Source organism: Antedon bifida, chromosome 1 (genome assembly GCF_963402885.1).
Source record: "Antedon bifida chromosome 1, ecAntBifi1.1, whole genome shotgun sequence".
NCBI classification, from domain to species: domain Eukaryota; kingdom Metazoa; phylum Echinodermata; class Crinoidea; order Comatulida; family Antedonidae; genus Antedon; species Antedon bifida.
Window position 1 is genome coordinate 13,413,287 of NC_136226.1, and position 20,543 is coordinate 13,433,829.

At 32.7% G+C, this 20,543-nt stretch overlaps 3 protein-coding genes across 3 annotated transcripts in view; all 3 read right to left on the minus strand.

The window, feature by feature from the left end:
* Positions 1-10,110, minus strand: part of LOC144834899 (adhesion G-protein coupled receptor G7-like) — a 73,888-nt gene extending 63,778 nt beyond the window's left edge. Inside the window, exons 1-6 of the mRNA XM_078689883.1 lie at positions 10,017-10,110; positions 9,361-9,483; positions 7,317-7,439; positions 7,092-7,220; positions 6,805-6,927; positions 6,582-6,704 (exon numbers count right to left, since the gene is read on the minus strand). Coding sequence (XP_078546009.1) covers positions 6,582-6,704; positions 6,805-6,927; positions 7,092-7,220; positions 7,317-7,439; positions 9,361-9,483; positions 10,017-10,110 — 715 coding nt within the window. The remainder of the gene's footprint in view (positions 1-6,581; positions 6,705-6,804; positions 6,928-7,091; positions 7,221-7,316; positions 7,440-9,360; positions 9,484-10,016) is intronic.
* The window catches only part of LOC144842964 (adhesion G-protein coupled receptor G7-like), a 77,087-nt gene that overhangs the window by 19,111 nt on the left and 37,433 nt on the right, over positions 1-20,543 (minus strand). The window lies entirely within an intron of this gene.
* On the minus strand, positions 10,695-19,533 carry LOC144852147 (uncharacterized). Its single transcript, XM_078709894.1, has 8 exons — positions 19,440-19,533; positions 18,931-19,047; positions 14,076-14,192; positions 13,548-13,670; positions 12,896-12,946; positions 11,017-11,139; positions 10,792-10,920; positions 10,695-10,720 (listed from the first exon to the last, which is right to left on the minus strand). Exons 1-8 carry the CDS (start codon positions 19,516-19,518, stop codon positions 10,695-10,697), a joined length of 765 nt encoding a protein of 254 aa, XP_078566020.1. The 5' UTR covers positions 19,519-19,533.

A 20,543-nucleotide genomic window follows, 5' to 3' on the forward strand; every position in this document is an offset into this window, starting at 1 on the left:
ATAATATTAAATGATCATCTAGATTAAAATTTATTTTCAGTTTCCTGATCAGTACAGCATTGTATTAAATGCAGACGAAAAAACGGCAAAGAGTATTCTGTGAGCCTGGCAACTCAAGATGCTTATAAGTAGTATTTAATAATAAGCGGGACTTTCAAACGCAAATTTTTCAATGCGCCCATCCGATACTATCATAACTCTCAAAGTACATTTAACATGTCAGAATTATGTATGTGTGGAGATATTGAATTAAACCCTGGTCCACAAAATGGCAGACATTACGGAAATAGTAATCATCAACCCGGAACGAATACCATTGTTTGCAACAACAACAATCAAGCTCAAGTACTTCGAGGGAATACCCAGCTTGATTTGAATGCAGGTGGCAGCCGGAGATCCCCAACGTTTGATTTTATAAATCAATGCAAAGGATTACGAATTGCGCACGTCAATATAAACAGTTTAACGGACAAAATCGATCAACTCCGACTGTTATTGCATCGTACTCAACTACATATTTTGGCAATTTCGGAGACTAAACTCTCGGATATAATTCACGATAATGAAGTATCACTACCTGGGTATACTCTCCTTCGCCGTGATAGGAATAGACATGGAGGAGGGGTGGCAATGTTTATTGCCAGCTCATTGTCTTTTACCCAGTTAATCGTGGATCCTAAACATGCTAGTATCGAATCCCTTCTTGTAGAAATTCATGTGGCTTCAGTCGTAATACGGGCATCAGTTGTCTACAGACCCCCAAACTCGCCTGCGATATATTTTACTCATCTTGAGAGTTTCCTGGAAGACTATTGTGATTCCAAGGATTTTATCATGCTAGGCGATCTTAATGTGGACATGCTGAAACCACACACGAATAGAAACAGTCTCATGCATATCATGGACTTATTCAATCTGACACAGATTATCCCGAATGCAACGCGTACGACCAGAGACTCTCAAACGTTAATTGATGTTATACTCACAACCAACAAGGAATTACACGACAACAATGCAACGTTGTCGTCAGACATAAGTGATCATGACTTTATTTTTACATCAATACGTACCAAACCCCCCAAGAATGTACATGATCAGCGGACCTTCAGAGACTTCCGAAATTTCAATGAGGATAACTTCATTAATGACCTGAAAAAACTACCTTGGAACATAATTCCTCAACTTGATGACGTGAACGTCTGTTTAAAAGTTCTTCACAATTTCCTTGGTGGAGTAATTAATGTCCATGCTCCAGAAAAAACGAAACGTTTTAAAAAAAGTTTGCCCTTGTGGTTAAAAGGTCGTGATGACATATTGATTCTGATGCACGAACGTGATAGATTAAAGTCAAAGGCAAAACCAAACGGTCAAGCTGAACTATGGTTACAAATTAAAAAATTAAGAAATCAGATTAATAAAATGTGTAGAAAGTCAAAAGTTAATTATTATAGGAACTTTTTAATTGAATCTGCGAATGACACCAGCAAGATGTGGAAAGGAATGAAACATTTGATCTCATCAAAGTCTAACTGGTTGCCATCTTCTGTTAGGATCAATGGTCATGCTTCTTGTAATGAAAATGAAATTAGTAATGCATATAATGATTATTTTGTAAATATAGCTACTCATCTTGACAATGCACTTGCAGCTAATAATGTTGATCCATGTTCTTACTTACCTTTATTTGATTCTCAATTTGATTTTCAGAGGGTATCTTGTGAGTCTGTCCTGGAGCAGCTTAGTCGATTGGACTGTGGAACGTCGCTTGGAGTAAATTGTTACCCTATCAAATTGCTCAAGTTGGCAGCCCCTGTTATTGCGCCTTCTGTGACATTTATCTGTAATCTTTCACTTTCATCTGGTATTTTTCCAAATGACCTAAAAATCGCCAAAGTTGTTCCCATATATAAAAGTGGGGCCAAGGACGAACTCAACAATTATCGACCTATATCCGTTTTACCGATCCTTTCTAAAATCATTGAACGCGCTGCTCATATCCAACTCTATGACTATCTTACAGCACAGAACATTCTCTCAGATAACCAATCAGGCTTTAGGAAACACTTCTCTACCACTACAGCACTTACTAACACATGTGACAACTGGCTCGATGCTATGAATGGGGGTCGCCTCACCGGGTCAGTTTTCATAGATTTAAGAAAAGCTTTTGACACGGTCAACCACAAGATCATGCTTAGAAAATTGACTCGGTGTGGTGTATCCTCATCTGGCATCGAGTGGTTCACATCATTTCTAACTAACCGCACTCAAACAGTTAAATTCAAAAACACTTATTCTAATTTTCTCACCATAACACACGGTATACCTCAGGGGTCCATTCTTGGACCCTTGTTATTCACAATTTACATCAATGATCTTGCCACTGTTCCAGAACATGGCACTCTTGATCTTTATGCTGATGATTCCACCCTCTATTATTCGCACTCTAACATACATATAATTAACAGAAACATCAACTCTGACCTCTCACTAATTAACACATGGCTCACCTCTAACCGATTATCATTACACACTGACAAAACTGAGGCGATGTTAATTGGCGTCCCTCAGCGGCTTAAACACAAAACAATAGACGTATCGATTGCTGCACAACCGATCAAAGTAGTAACTAACCACAAACACTTAGGTGTGCACATTGACAATCAACTTAACTGGCATACCCATGTCAGTAAGTTGAGCTCTACACTTTCTTTCAAAATCCACACACTTGCACGAATTAGAAAATATCTTGACAAACGTACAGCACATTTATTTTACAACACATTAATTTTACCACACATTGACTACGGTGCTCTTCTCTGGGGCACCGGAAGTAAAACAAACATTAATAAGATTCAAAAACTTCAAAATCGCGCTATGCGTGTAGTTCTTCAAGCTCCGCCTCGCACCAGCACTCACATTCTTCTAACATCTCTACACATCATGAATGTGTCACAGAGGGTGCAGTACCAGGTAGGCTGCCTAGCTTTTAAAGCTATGAACAATATTGCCCCTCGATACATCGCCCAACGATTTTCCACTGTTCCGATACACTCTATGAGGACTAGGGCTGCTTCCAGGGGAGACTTACTGGTACCCAAAGTTAAATTGGAATGTTTCCGGCGCTCTTTTATTTATTCTGCTAGTATTTTATATAATGTATTACCTTCTGTTTTGAAAGAATGTACCAATATTAACTCGTTTAAATTTAATTTTAAAAAACACATTTTATCGTAATTGTCTAATTGAATTTTTTTTTTTTTTTTTTTGATAATTATTTTTTTATATAATAGTTTTAAATTTAAATGTATATAGTAGATTCGTATTAGTTAAGTATAGTTTTATATATTTTGTCATTTTTAAGAGGGCCCCTGAATATCAGCTGGCCTGCGGGTTCAGCTGGAAGGGTTACCCTCTATAAATAAAGTTGAAAAAAAAAAAAAAAAAAAAAAAAAACACAGTTGGTCCAAAAAAAAAAATGTTTTACCCTTAATGTGATCAGGACCATAACTCTTATTAGGTTATATGCATTATCATACATATAACCGCTTGATTCTGTCAGGATCTTTATTAGGTTATATGCATTATCATGCATATAACATCTTGATTCTGTCAGGATCTTTATTTATTTGTTTATTTATTCTTTCCTTAGCACTATTTTGTCCGTGAATTATCTTGATATCAGTTTCATCTAGCTAAGTCAATTTTTCAGAATATATTCCTTATGGCCAGGAATCGATGTGGTTATGTTTTCATGGTGCGCAATCAAAAATTACGTGGTCTACGTTTGTAATCATATCTTCACAAGCATGAATCACAATTAAACAAAATTTGGTACTGATAAATGTCAGGTCATATTGCATCATATGGCAATAAAATTACGTGCGTAGTGCATATAACGCTTGCGTACGTGCGCTTAAAATTTTCAAAATTGTCCAAATTTATTTTCGATGAAATTAGAGTACGTTTCAGGCAATTTTAAGCGTTTAAAAAATTGCCATGAGTGCGCAGATTTTTGCACGCGCACTGCACGTTAAACGTTAATGCGCACTCTTTTTGCCCGATTTCTGTTTTACAACATTTCTTTAATAATATCATCATATTTGATTCACTTTTCAACTTGAAATTGCGTTATACGAGCACGTCAAAAGTGACAGGCTACGCACATATAAGTTAACAAAATGGTGAAAATATGCTAAATTTAAAAATTAATATAGATCGTCAGAATGCTGGGGAATACCTATTTTTTTTTTCATTTTCTTGAAGTGTATGTATCATATGTATGATTTATTATCAAATTAAGAGAACAAAAGTTGATTAAGTCAAACAATTTATGACATTTTCTTAGGCCAAAATAACAAACTTAACATTAACTTTCTTCCTTCAAAAGTTCATATATTAAAGTTAAAAGTATATAGTTTGACAGTGTATCATTTTTTTACATTTTTAAGGATGTCATCATAGTAAAAAGCTATAATTCATTGCGGTATGTAATAATCTATCTGCACCAAAGTGGTTACTGCATAGTATAAATACACGGAGGAATTTTTCTGCAACTTTTAGTCAGTTGTGTATGGCTCGGTGGTCTGTGCTCGTGTCTATGGCATTCAAGGTACCGAGATCGAGTCTCACCTTGGGAAACGAAATAAGATTTTTTAATTATCCGTATTGTTTGTTAGTTATCCGGATTCAGCGGATAACTCCTTGTAACTGTATGAAATCTTTTTTTTTTTTTTTTTCTGTATTATTCTTTCTTTCTGTCAATTTTGTGTCTCGTGTAACTCAAAAACGTGTAGACATAACATTTTATAACTTTGTCAACATGTGGGCATTCACGTGAAATTGTGCACCTCCTATTGTGAATGACGTCAGAGTTGCGCAACATGACTTACGCGCGTTTTAATGAATTTCGCGTATTTAACATAAATCGAAAACCATATAACATTTTAAATTGAAACTTACTAAAAGTTTAAGTTATATCCTGCGCTAACTGACTGTGAAAAAAAAGGCATGTTTCACACAAAGTTACGCGCGCACGCACGTTTAAAATTTCAAAATGCGAAAAATTACTTAAAATTACGTCATACGGGCACGTTGAATTGGATAACTTACGTGCGTTTTTGATGAAAAAGTTAAAAAATTTGTAAAAATTTGTCAAAAATATATATAAGTATACCCTTTTTTAAACAGTCGTAGTTTCTAAACTAAACGTTATTTTTATTACCTATTCTGGAAGTTCATGAGTTGTAGATATTGGGTCATGCATTAATATGGCTAACCGAACATTGTGACGTCATCGTGTGGCCACGCGAATATAAAATATAGGATTTTTGTATCTTTCGTCATAGCGTATCACATTTAATTGAGCGCATCTTCACTTATCCGTTTTTCATTTTCACCCCGATTTTGATATTTTGTAGGTAAATGAACTATCTTTCGCATGAGTTAAAAATATTTTAATTTTATGACGTCATCATGTCGAAAAAATTTAAATAACGTGGGTCACATATTTTCTTCTTTAAAGTAACTTTCAATCTGTTATAGCTCGTCAGAATAAAAAGCTATAACCATGATTAAACGTTTTCTGGAAGCTATTGGATTGTAGATACGAATTCTTGTGAACATTTTTTCAATCCGACGTTGTGACGTCATTATATGGCCAGTTGAATAAAAAGTCGTATTTTCATCTTTTGCGTCATAGTTCATCACATTTAAAAGAGCGTGCATCTATATTTTACGTATTCAAATTTCTTCTACACGTTAACATGTTGTTGCTGAGATAATGCTATCTTAGTGTTTCATTTTGATACAGTCGCCATGTTAAAAATAGGAATAAACGGGGTGGTCCCGTAATTTCACCTATTCTACACTGTATATGTATACGCATACAGATTATACTGTATATACTATATGACAAAAATTGACAGAATTCAGCACTAACAGCATATGATATTCTTCAATTCAGGTCATAATGCCATAATCTTTTTCCGTGTGCAAAATTCCAACGTATGACGTGCGCGTGGCGTTTGTTGTGCGGATAACTAACCCGTCAAAGTGACGAGTTCAAATCTAGTTCAATTTTATTTTTTAGTGTATAGATTATACACATAATAATGAAATCTAGATAAAAAGTAAGTAATGTCTTTATTACTATGTAACAATGTGGTTTATGACATTATACGCAGAGGGATCTTTGACCGGATTATGATACCGGCTATTGTATTCGCGTTAGCAAGATCCTATCATGTATTCTGAGAAAATCAATCAATCAATATATCTTTTAAAAATCAATTATCTTTATTTAAATCAATGCATATAACCTATAATTCGTCATAGTGACGAATTAAATTCTAGTTAACATTTATTTTTCCTAAAAATGTTTTTATGTTATTTTTTTCAATATTAGGCCTAATCTTTCTATTTGTATTATTTTTAATATTAATATTTTGTGGAACTTGATTCTGTCTTATTTCATTATTTATTGACACCTGATTTTCAAATCTTTGTGTAAATGTCAATGAAGCATGATTGTGTAGCATAGTAGAAAATAAAATTCATTTGTGTGATGATTTTAAACTTACATGTCTCACAGAATGTTCCAGTGTAGCAAGATGGACAGCTACACATGTAAGCAGTACAGGAACCAGAAACCTGGACACAAGCAGCTCCATTCTGACAGGCATTATTGAAACAAGCATTTGATACTGAAATATTGAATAATTAAGTTATATTTTACTTTCTCTTAATATAGTTGCTTTGTAGAGATTATATTTTATCTGCTTTTTGTGCTGCTTTTAAACTTACATGTTTCACAGAACTGTCCAGTGTAGCATGTTGGACAGCTACATGTGTAAGCTGAACAGGAACCAGAAACCTGGACACAACCAGCTCCATTTTGACAAGAATTATTTTCACAAGCATCTGATACTGAAATATTAAATAAATTACAATTTACAAAACTGACAAACTGAGGAACAAGTTCCTATAATATAACCTTAAAGGTTTTGACTGCCCTAAGAAAAGACAATATAAATTATAATTTGAATTTAGAAATTAAACAAAACTTTAAACTCAATCATGTTTAAACTTACATGTTTCACAGAACTGTCCGGTGTAGCAATTTGGACAGCTACACATGTAATCATTACAGGAACCAGAAACCTGGACACATGAGCCTCCATTTTGACAAAGGTTAACATCACAACCAGCTATCTCTAATACTGAAATAATAGATAAATCATATTTTACTTTCTCTTGCTAGAGTTGGTATTAAGAGAATACAATTTTATCTAGTTATTGTGTGTTTTTAAACTTACATGTTTCACAGAACTGTCCAGTGTAGCATGTTGGACAGCTACACGTGTAAGCAGTACAGGAACCAGAAACCTGGATACAAGCAGCTCCATTCTGACAGGCATTATTGAAACAAGCATTTGATACTGAAATATTAAATAAATTAAAATTAAATTTCTCTTGATATAGGTAGTTGTAAATACTGTATTCTTTTATCTACTTGTTATTAATGACTAGCAGTAACCTGTGCTCTGCACAGTCTTTTCTACCTTAATATGTGGTTATATACTTTGCATGGGCAAGTATAATAAAAGCGCACTCTGATAAAAGTACTTTGACAAATTATCAAAATAAAAACAAATTGTATCAAAAATAAAATTCAGAACTATTTTATGGCCGTTGATTTTGTTATACACTATCTCTTCACTTTAAAATATCTGTAAGCTAAAACATGAAAGCAATACTGGATATGGAACTTAAACAAAAATTGAATTGTGAATTAGTTAGATGATGCGAAAGTATAAAATACCAAACTATATTATTTTGGGTGTTTTGGTGGTGTAGGCCTATTCATTATTTGATACATATAGATAAAATAAAAAAAGTGGACATAAATCAAATAAAAAACACATTGCTGCGGAAACACAGCTTGTTAAGTTGTTTTCATGTTCAACAATGTATCAAACCATTTGTAATCGTTTGTGTGTGTTTTTTTTTTTCATTTACATTTTTTTTATTTCAATGGTTTTAATATTTTGCAATTTTTTTGGTTTGGGAGATTTGTTACCTATTTGCTTCTTTTGTAATAAGTGTGGTCTAGCAATAACCTGTGCTCCGCACGGTCTTGTCTGCCTTAGTAATAATTCGCATGGGATGTATTATAAAAGCGCACTACTGTGTGAATACTAATCTAGGTGCGCAACAGAAAGTGACTGTTAATCAGTCGTTAGATTAAAACATTATAATGATAAAATTTAAATATGAATTAAGTTATAGAATTAAGTATTGGAATAATAAAACAGACTTTAAAATCAACACAAAAAGTGCACTCACTACTCGAAATTAGATGATGCGCTCGGACACAAACTTTTATATCTGATATTTTGTGGAAACAGGATTTTGAAATCATTTTATTTACATTTTTAAAATGTTAATAGTTCTTATATTTTGCAATTTTTGTGTGTGAGGTTTGGTATCTTTTTTGCTACTTTTTTAATTACATTGTGGTTTAGATTTTTTGCTTTAAGCGGAGATAATTATTATTTACACATATTGCGGAGTCGAACCTACTAAGCATTAATTTCAATGGCCACAGCGTTTTACTCACTGAGCCACACCGTGATTTACAACATCCATTCTGTTCCAAGGATAGGTGTAATTAATTAAAACTTCAACGACGCAATTAGTCGATACGGTTGGGCGGCTGCCAAGACTAAACACTGTTTTAATTCGGCGGCTCGACATGGTGTTTGTAGATCATGCCATTGCGGTACACAACGGAGAAGGTTGTGTAGTTGATACGTGACGTAAAAACTTGCGAAACGTGGTCAAATTACTGTTATTTTTTGCATTTGAGATTCGTAAAATAGGTAAGATAAGATATAAATGCTTTGATTATCCGTTCAAAAATCTTTATAACTAGAGATGTAAGAGCAACTGGTCTTTTATCATTTAGTTGCTTAGTACTATTGTTTTTGGATACTGCAATTATAGTGGATTTTTCTATAATTTTGGTGTCATACATAAATTTAGCAAGGACTTGAAGAGGTGATGAAGAACACCACACAGTTGGTCCAAAAAAAACAAAAACGTTTTACCCTTAACGTGATCAGGACCATAACTCTTATTAACATTTATTTTTCATAAAAACGTTTTTATGTTATTTTTTTCAATATTAATCTTTCTATTTGTATTATTTTTAATATTAATATTTTGTGGAACTTTATCTTGTCTTATTTCATTATTTATTGACACCTGATTTTCAAATATTTATGTAAATGTAAATTAAGCATGATTGTGTAGCATAGTAGAAAATAAAATTCATTTGTGTGATGATTTTAAACTTACATGTCTCACAGAACTGTCCACTGTAGCAAGATGGACAAGTACATGTGTAAGCTGAACAGGAACCAGAAACCTGGACACAAGCAGCTCCATTCCGACAGGCATTATTGAAACAAGCATTTAATACTGAAATATTGAATAATTAAAGATGTATTGTCCTTTTGTCAAATTCCAAAAAAATAAAAAATAAAAGATTTGGAAAAAAAGTGGGTCATTTTGAAGTATCATAATAGTTATTAACTTTCACCAAAAATTAGTCAAAAAAAAATCATTGCCACTTTGTATGCATAATCATAAAACTTCCTCGCGATCTGTGTGAAAACACCTTCTCAACCGTGACGAGTTGTAAAAAATCCTAATTTGCATCATGCATAATGTATAATCATGGTTTGAAATCTTTGTTTACGTTCGCTCGCGATGATTTTCCAGACGAAATGTAATCAAATTAATTTAGCTGTTAATTACGTAAAATTGTTGTTTTTGGCTCGAATTTTCAACTTAAAGTGAATAACTTTAATATTACTTTGATATGGCCAATATTCCGACCTTCATTTTTTTGTTTCAAGGGACAATACATCTTTAAGTTATATTTTACTTTCTCTTAATATAGTTGCTTTGTAGAGATTAAATTTTATCTGCTTTTTGTGCTGCTTTTAAACTTACATGTCTCACAGAACTGTCCTCTGTAGCAATTTGGACAGCTACACGTGTAAGCAGTACAGGAACCAGAAACCTGGACACAACCAGCTCCATTTTGACAAGCATTATTTTGACAAGCATTTAATACTGAAATATTAAATAAATTACAATTAAATTTCTCTTGATATAGGTGGTTGTAAATACTGTATTCTTTTATCTACTTTTTGTTAATAATAATAATATCTTTATTTTCCTCAAAAAATATAAATAATTATATAATTATATATAAATCCAAAGGCAAATTACTGAAAAAAATGACAATGCTGTGGGTATCAGTGGCTGGATCTCAATGGAGATACAAAAAAAAAAGCGAAAAGCTAAATCAAAACGATAAAGTAAACAGCCAGAAAACTTAGCAGAGCTTTCGGGCAACACTAGCCCTTCATCAGTGCAAGTGAGGGAATTTGGATAAAGCCATAGCATATGAGTTGGCAAGTGCTGCCTGGGTAGACAGGAATAAAAGAAATATAGCAATAGAAACAGCGTGTTGAATAGTGGGTGGAGACTGAATAAGAGTAGAAAACAAAGAAGGTAGCTTGGTAGAGACATAAACAATTTTGGTATATATATAATATATATATATATTATATATATAAATGAATAAAAAATACAGGGCAGACAAACTGAGGAACAAGTTCCTATAACCTTAAAGGTTTTGACTGCCCTAAGAAAAGACAATATAAATTATAATTAGAAATTAAACAAAACTTTAAACTCAATCATGTTTAAACTTACATGTTTCACAGAACTGTCCAGTGTAGCATGTTGGACAGCTACACATGTAATCATTACAGGAACCAGAAACCTGGACACATGAGCCTCCATTTTGACAAAGGTTAACATCACAACCAGCTATTTCTAATACTGAAATAATAGATAAATCATATTTTACTTTCTCTTGCTAGAGTTGGTATTAAGAGAATACAATTTTATCTAATTATTGTGTGCTTTTAAACTTACATGTTTCACAGAACTGTCCAGTGTAGCATGTTGGACAGCTACACGTGTAAGCAATACAGGAACCAGAAACCTGGATACAAGCAGCTCCATTTTGACAGGCATTATTGGAACAAGCATTTAGTACTGAAATATTAAATAATTTATATTTTACTTTCTCCTGATTTAGCATGGCATGTGAATAGAATTTCATCTGCTGCCCATCGCATTCTTCAATTGTCGCCTATTGTATATTGCATCCCAGACTAATGGATAAAGAGGAATTAAAAGGTGCCCCAGCTCGAATGGCACTAATATCGAACTTGCGGTTTAGGAGGAGTTTCTTGAATTAAATTTCACAATATTCTTGAAAAAACTTATTCAATGTCAAACTATTCTTGTCAAGAAAAGGTTCACAAATTCAAGTATTTTACTTAAAATAAGAAACTAATATTATACTATCCTTATCAAGAAATGTTTTTCTTAAATCAAGATTGATCATTTTTTTTAAAGCAAGACGTATTTTACTAAAAAAACAAAGTTTCTTAAATTAAGTTCCGCAATACTCTTATTTTAATTTATTTGTAAGAAATATTTTACTTAAAATAAGAAGTCAATATTTTATTAACCTTATTAAGAATAATTTTGAAATAAAGATTGACAACGTCTTAAAAAATCCTTATTTTGAGAAATAATAATAATATATAGATTTGCAAATTCTTGAACATATTTATTTTAAGAAATATATTTAAAATATTGAACCATCCTTATCAAGAATATTTTTGCTTAAAACAAGATTTTCAATTCTTGAAAATAATTATTGTGATAAATATTTTACTTAAAGATGTATTGTCCCCCTGAAAAAATAATTCCTAAAAAAATGTTTGTTGAATATTCCATTTTAATGTAACATAATAGTTATCCACTTTGACCAAAAATTGGATCAAAAAAAATGTATTTACCTGAAAAAATGTAATTTAAAGCAAAAATGGTCAAATTGACTGCCAGCCAATTGATTTTTTGTTGAATTTTAACATTTATTTTGTAATTTTGTAAGTGAAAACATGATTTTTTTTATTTTTTTTCTATTGAAATGATTAACTTTATTAAAACTACAAAATAACATATTCAAAATCTTTAAAATAAGAAATCAATATTATACCATCCTTATCAATAATAATTTTGCTTAAATTCTTTAAAAATCTTTATTTTAAGAAATATTTTACTTAAAATAAGAAAGCAATATACACTATCATTATCAAGAATATTTGTTCTTAATATTAATTAATTATTAATACTTATTTTGAGAAATATTTGAGTTAAAATAAGAAGTCGCATACTGCTGTGTATCCATCATTATATATCAAGAATATTTTTGCTTAAAACTAGAAACTAAAAATTCTTAAAATAAGAAGTCAATAGAAACAAAAATCGTTATTACTATAGGCTTTTTGATTCAAAATAATTTGTAATATTCTACGATACTATGTAATAGACCAGGGAAGATTGTAATTTCACTCTTCCCTGCGTAGGCTTACTAAAGCTTGGTTCCTACTAGCAACGCAACATAACGCTACATAAGAAAATGCCCTTCCAATAATTGTGTTTGCCCCCACTTTGCATCAATACGTCGCTAGTGGGAACCACACTTAAGTAATGATAAACAATAGCCTACAGTACTTTAGTAAGTCCATATGGTTCTTAGAACAAATATCATTTATATTAATATTTAGTAAACAAATGATGTATAGTGGTTGTACACTTCTAACCTACAAGTCTTAGTTCCTTGAGTTTTGTGTCACTGTTTTCATCTCAAATAGGTAAGGCTTTTGTTTCAAGCAAGTCAAAGATTAACATTTTTACACGGCACTCAAAAGATACGGCAATAAGCACACAAACTTACATATTTCACAAGTTTCTCCTGTATAGCAGACTGGACACGTTCCATTGAAAACTAATAAAACAGTTGACAAAAAAAAACACATTTAAAACGGCATTAAAATCTGTAATTGTTTGTGTACTGTATGTTGCTTCTGAGAATTTGCGGTTGGTTCCATTTGTCATCAGTATATTCTTTCCGCACAATATTCTACAACTGGATGTTCAAATCGGATTGTAGAAATGGGCAGTGTCATTATCGATCGCATGCCCCACAAGAAACGATGCCGTAGGTCGATACTTCATATGCAGGCACAGCTGATCCTATAATCTGGAATTTATTTTATTCATGCCAAATATAATCAAATTTCGATCAATACACACGATTTATTTATTGTCATACACATACAGTAAGGATTGTTTATTAGTTGGTGTAATGATATAAATATTTTCATGAGTTGAAAGATAAAATGTTTTTTTTTAGGACATCTGCATATTAATTAAGCAGAAGGTTCCAAGAGACATTTTTTCAAACAACTAAAAAAAATATGGAACTTTTGCCTATGAACTATGCTCTACGCGATTATGAGATCATGTTCCGAACATGAGCACTGTTTCAATAATTTGACAGTATTATTTATACACATATATGACGGTGAAATGATGGTGAAAAATACCTTCACAGTTATCACCGGAGAATTCATCTTGACATATGCAAATGTAGTTTTCTCCAGTTGAGGTCTCGAGACAGGTTCCTCCGTTAAGACATGGTTCGGATGAGCAAGACAAATCAACTGAAACTTAACATTGATAATAATGATTTTAAATAGTGCCTATGAAGCATTATACGTGTATCATTTCTTGTTATAGCCTAGATCGCACGACAAAACACATTTACATATATGTGTATAAATACGGAATAGTACAAATATAGAAAAGAACAACTCCCTGGTATAGTTCACTGAAAAACAACAATACAATTTGTCATTTACTGTATCTTTTGAATTGCACCCAAATAATAGAGATGCTTTTCTATGCCTGGGTGTTGAATTTGGACTGGATGTTTTATTTCAAATTGTATGTATATTTTTTGTTTGATTGGATTGGATGTTCAGACCGGATTAGTAGATATCTTTAAGTCGGATCATGGAGTAAAGAATATTCTTTACTCCATGGTCGGATTGTGAGAAATTAATTTATAATACCTTCACAGTTATCACCAGAGAATTCATCTGGACAATTGCAAATGTAGTTGCTTCCTGTTGAGCTTTGAAGACAAATTCCTCCGTTAAAACATGGATCGGATGAGCAAGACAAATTAACTGTAGCATAAAATTGATTATAATTAGCATGTAATTGAAACCTTTCATCACAATGTAATTGTTATTATTTAAAAACGTGGATAGCCCGGGACGCATTATTGTTTTTTTTTCCTATTAGGTTAAGGCAGAAACTATAGAGGGCCTGAATCCACACATGAATATTCGCGACTCAACGATCGACAGGAAAACATGCAACATCGAGAGAAAAAGAGAACATTAGGCCAACTTCGGCCACAGACAATTTCGGCCACAGACAATAATACTACCATATCTATGGAACGCCCATAGTGCCATTGATAGAGGAACAATGAGACACGACAATGTAATACAGGATTATCGATTTCATTGTGTTTTACTTTTGTTTTTTGTTTTTACACAGGAAAACACGGACAGAGACAAACTTGGCAATTAATTAATTAATTAATAATGAAAATAAAATACGAACACGTATTTTGTAGCTAGGTGCCATGATGAGATAAGAAACAAAGAATTACGTAGATACCGATATTTCAGAGTACAAAAAATACAATACGGTTGAAATTAAAATGTATAGTTTTTACAAATAAAAGAAATGAATTGAATGAGGCCTAAGTGATACTAATTGTATGTACATTTTTCTATAAATATAAAACGAATTGAAGTACGTAGGGATATATACTAATTTTATTGTGTCGAGGTACAATAAATATAACTTTGAAGGAATAAGAATCGGAAGAAACAATTAAAGAGTATATAATTATTAAGAATTAATGTTGTAAGATGTAAATGAAACACTGGTAAATAAATGTTAATAGAAATGCGTGCGTTTGTTTTTGCGTGTAAAATTTTACCTAATAAAATGAACTTGAAATATTAGTAAAACACCACTACCCAAGAGGAATTATGCGAAGGCATTGAAGAATTTTTTTTTAGATATGTTTCTGAACAGGCTCGGAATGAATTTCTGCCTGTGTGCGTCATGAGAAGGTACGTGGAAAACCCCATCCTATGGGTCGTTGATTTGTCCGTAGTCATTGCATTTTGCCGGGGATTCCCCATCATTTAAGTATTTCCGTAGTACCCTATTTATCTTCATTTCCCTACGTCCCCGTAATATTGGGCCGAATTTCCGTAGTAATTACGGACGTTCCAAACTTTGAAATAACAGTGTTTGATTGCTTCTTTCTGCAAATTTCTTTCATATTTTCTTTTCCGGAGTGTGGTTTAAGCAACACTGTTGTACAGTTTAGTGGATAAATGAAAATAAATTTTTTAAATTGTTGTTTTACTGACTTACTTAGCATTTTTTGAAAAATAATACAATTCAACGTTTTGCTCAATATATTTATAGCAGCAATTATTAATTGATAATAGGCCTAGTAATTAGTTTGGGGACTTCCTCTGACGTTCGCATTGAACGCAACAAATGTTATCCTTAGTCGCATTTCAGGCCCGTAGCCAGGGGGGGTTTTTATGGTTCGGGCGAACCCCCCTTTACAGCGAAATATTTTATTACAAAGAAATATTTTGGTTGTGAAGGTCGTTTTAACAATTAGGCTAATATCAAAACATTCAACAATGATAAAATGCCCTGCAACTCTGTAACTACTTTATGACTAAGCCTATCAAGTTCCGGGTCCGGATGGATATTGTATACGATGAAATGGAACTCAATTTTAATTTAGTGGCGGCAGAAACAACATTTAGTATGAAATTAAGGGTGTTGCCCGGGCCACAAGGGAAACACCCCTGGGTCCGCCCCTGGCTATAATAAGCATTGAATTTGCCTTCTCACCCAAATTGTGCTTTTTTTGGGGGGCTTGTAACTTGAACGCAAAACAAAATACCGAGTGAATGATCAAACAATCGGCGGTGGTTCAGCACACAGAGCACGCGCATCTAACATACGGCAACAAATATTATCGTCCTTTAAATAGTCCACGTGTGTGAGGAGGAGGAAAAAAGTACGATCGTTTTGTTTAATGGTAGCATGCTGCATGAGAGTGTTTTTTCCGGCCAATTAGAGGTGCCATTTATCATGAATGTTATGTGCGAGAGTACCATTTCCGGCCATCAAGGGGTGTCATTTATCAAAATTCGCCTCAGACCCCACCGGGTTGGGGGGGGGGGGGGGTTGGCGCGGGGCAGTGACCCAAATACTTAGTGTCTGAACCCCCCCTTGACAGATCCTGGCTACGGCCCTGAGTATAATGTATCATAGAGGATTATAGTGATACACTATAGTATCTATGGTATCATGTACTGTAGTTCACATGACATCCGATTATTTTTTTTCTAGACCACCAGCCGATACGTACTCAAATGTATCAATATCACCTATTTACATTGGCATATTTAATTTCCTCAACAAATTGCTGTAAATAAATATTATAGAGAGCTATAATAAGCAAACAAAATTCGCTTGCCTCAGGCCCCACCCCCAGGTGGGGGGGGGGGGGGGGGGGGGGGGGGGGAGGGGGAGGTGTGACATGACCCAAATACTTAGTGTCCGAACCCCCCCTTGACAGATCCTGGCTACGGCCCTGCATTTTTATCCGAATTATTACTCATTTTGTTTGTATATTGACATGATATGATATGTTCATTTATTCTGTGCATGTTAAAATATGACCTGAGCTCCATGATTAAACATTGAATTACTCCTGTGTTGTATTAAAAACCAATCAAATTAATGAAGACGACAAAGTTTTATTAAATTTATTTTTTTTATCACTAATTTTCTTCTTGATTCTGCTTGTATTGATGTGTGAGTTCCTGATATTCCTCTTTGTTCCTTAGGTCACCTAAGCAATGGAAGGAAAAACGTTTTAATTAAATTTCTTTTTTTTTCTTAGCATTTCTTTTTTCATAGCCAAACTATTAATACGTCTGTACTAAGAGAGTATTTAACTGTGTCACTGACAGTTGAATTTGTTTTTCGCCAAGACTCCATGATACAACTAAACTGGAATGGAAACAACAAATCTAATAAATGCAAATTGTAGTGGAATAACGTTAAGAATGATAACACTGTAATGTGTAGTAATAGTCATAAAAAATACTATACAACAAAGCATGAGATGCGATAACTAATAGCAAAAACAATAGCACGGTCTAATATATGCGTGAATGGCGCGCCATAGAAATCTGTTGTGGCCGAAACTGTCTGTGGCCGAAACGGTCATATGCCCTACTACCTAGAGATAACGATGCAACATTAAAAGTTAATATCACACATTTCCTGTTGATATTTTGTATCAATATTATGATTAAGAAAGAATTATGAAAATCTAACTTGTAGTTTTCGAAATATATAGGGTCCAAAACATCGCTGAAAAAAATCGTTTTTAGCCACGAACAATGTAAATAGATTGCGCCCTCAGTCAGTAGGAAATCGTATGAACTTTTAAAATTACCGTTTTTAGTAATAAATTGTGTATATCAACATTGTAAAATTCAAGCAAATATGATATTACATGTTTATTTATTAAACAGAGTGTTTATTTAACCAAAGAATTTCAATACATTATTATTATCTCGTGTATTGGACATGCAGCCCTCTCAGAAAATTCTTCCACAGACGTTTTTTGGACCTATACATTTAGTCGAGTTTACAAAATTCCAAAGACTGTCATCCGTAGATATATAGCTTTCGCGTTGATAAAGCTTCTTATTGATTAAGTCCTCTGGGAATATAGCTAGCTGCCTAGAGGCGCTGCGCAAAAAATAGGGGGTCACCAGCTATCTTGAGGAGCAATCGATTACAAATAGGTACATTTTTCATAAATTTACACTAAATAGTACCCATTTTTTAGCACACGGTTATTATTAAAGTTAATTTATTTTGCAATTAATCATCAAAATTAATGAAATCTACTACAGAAGGTATGAAAAACAAATCGATTGCAAAAACCATTTTTCTACACTATATGTATGAGCTGTGCGCACATATGGCATACCTCTATTGTATGTTTAGCTCTCTGGGCTGCGGGCTGCAGTAGTTAGTTTTACCTTTTACTATTTGTTTTGTATATAAATAAAACATTTTGGATCTCTCTATTCAAAAAGATAAATCATCCTTTAGATAGACCTACTTTAGCTAATGATACTAACAGTAAATCATGGTTCATTAATTTAAATGACCTCTGTGCATAGGTATAATGGTTGGATGGAAATAATAATTAAATAGTGCAAAACGAAAACAAATTTGAACATTTGGAAATTCTCAAAATTACCTGAAATGTACGCGAAATTGATTAGAAATTCTTTTTGCGCATTTTTAATTTTCTAATTTCGTGTGAAACACGCCATTTTTACTCCATAGAAAGTTGACCCATAATATGAATTATAATTTTATTAAGTTTCGTGGAAGAATCTTTGTTGGTTCTAAATTTATGATCAGGTCATAGAAATTCATAAAATGAAAGAATAACAAAAAAGATGAAAAAAAGATCTTGGCAATCACAAGGGTTATCCACCACAAAAAGAGAAAAAAAAAAGAAACAGGACAGTAACAAGGAGGTATTCGCTATAGTGCGGATAGCGGATAACTAAAAATAAACAGGAGAGTAACAAGAAGGTAGCCGCTATAGTGCGGATAACAATTATTTAATGAAGAAAGTGAAATAATTAAAACTGTTATATTTCATGTCTACACTAACTTAATTGTATCTGTTCTGAGGGTCCCAAATGATCAGCAAATGCTGGATGGATCACCCTCATTAAATATGTTTAAAATAAAAAAAAAAAAAAAAAATACCTTCACAGTTATCACCAGAAACCCAAGCTGGACAACTGCAAAAGTAGTTTTCTCCAGCTGAGCTTTGAAAACACGTTCCTCCGTTGAGACATGGTTCAGATGAGCAGGACAAAATAGCTGAAATATAATAGATAGTAATGGGCCTATGCTTTTTAATTTGTATATGAACAAAACCTTACGAAATGTATCTTTATATTCAGAAGCGTGTTATCAATTAACATTAAATACTGGTACGGTAATAACATATGGCATACCTCTATTGTATGTTTAGCTCTCTGGGCTGCGGGCTGCAGTAGTTAGTTTTACCTTTTACTATTTGTTTTGTATATAAATAAAACATTTTGGATCTCTCTATTCAAAAAGATAAATCATCCTTTAGATAGACCTACTTTAGCTAATGATACTAACAGTAAATCATGGTTCATTAATTTAAATGACCTCTGTGCATAGGTATAATGATTGGATGGAAATAATAATTAAATAATATAATTTTAATAATTTAAACTCACATTGTGCAGAAGTTAAATTTACAAGAAGAGCAGCAACAATTATGCCACAAACTATGCGCATTGTTTGGTTTTCGCTCATATAGTTCAGTAAGTTGAAAAAACAAGCTGAAAATCATACACATTTAGGTTACTCATTTATATACACTGTAGGTAGTATGATACTGTCTGCCTGATGTTTGTTTCTGTTTTGAAATATACATGGTTGACGAACTTAGTAATTAAGCCTATATATAAGCGTTCTCCAAATCTATATTGAAAGGATGTAAGATTGCTTTAAGGCAACCAAACAGTGTATGTAATTCATGACAAATATTCTTTCTAAATGTATAATTTTTTAAAATATGTATACCATTTATAAACTTTGGTTTATGATAATAAAAGAAATTAAATTATGGTTTTTCACAATGATACATTCAATATTTGAATGAAGGAAAAAAGTAAATGTTTTTACCTTAGTCAGTAGACGAATATCAAAACTATGTAAAAATACTCGGTTGTTCCTTGTGAATATAGGTAAGCCAGTCCTTATAATATTATTTTACAAAATAGTAAAAGGACATGGCCGATCCCATATAATTATTGTCATTTAAATTTAAATTATTAAATGCTATATGCTTCGGTACAGTAAACACAAGTAATTGTAACTGTGCTAATGTTGACTGACTCCCATGAATCGACAAGCTGGTTATATTCTTTGTACATATTTCACACACTTACAGTTATTATTGTTGCAAATCAGCTTTGTTATAACTATTTTTCACACATCATTAATTTATTTAAAATTTGGGAAAAAGATAAGAACGTTCATACAAACGTTTGCCATTTGTTTTATTACAGATGTAGATCAATAATATAAATTAATTCAATTCAAATCTATTCACCTTCCTTAGGAGAAACATAACAAATACTGTACAGTAAAATAAAGATTCACACAAATCATAAAAAGAAAATAAAAAATAATGTCAAAATAAATGTCAAAATAATTGTGAAAAATGGATAATCCGCCCTGACGAGTTCCCTTCAAAATGTGTATTCTACCGATACAGTTATTCCACTTGACCCTGACATGTATGTTGGTATACCAGTTATGCATACACCTCCACC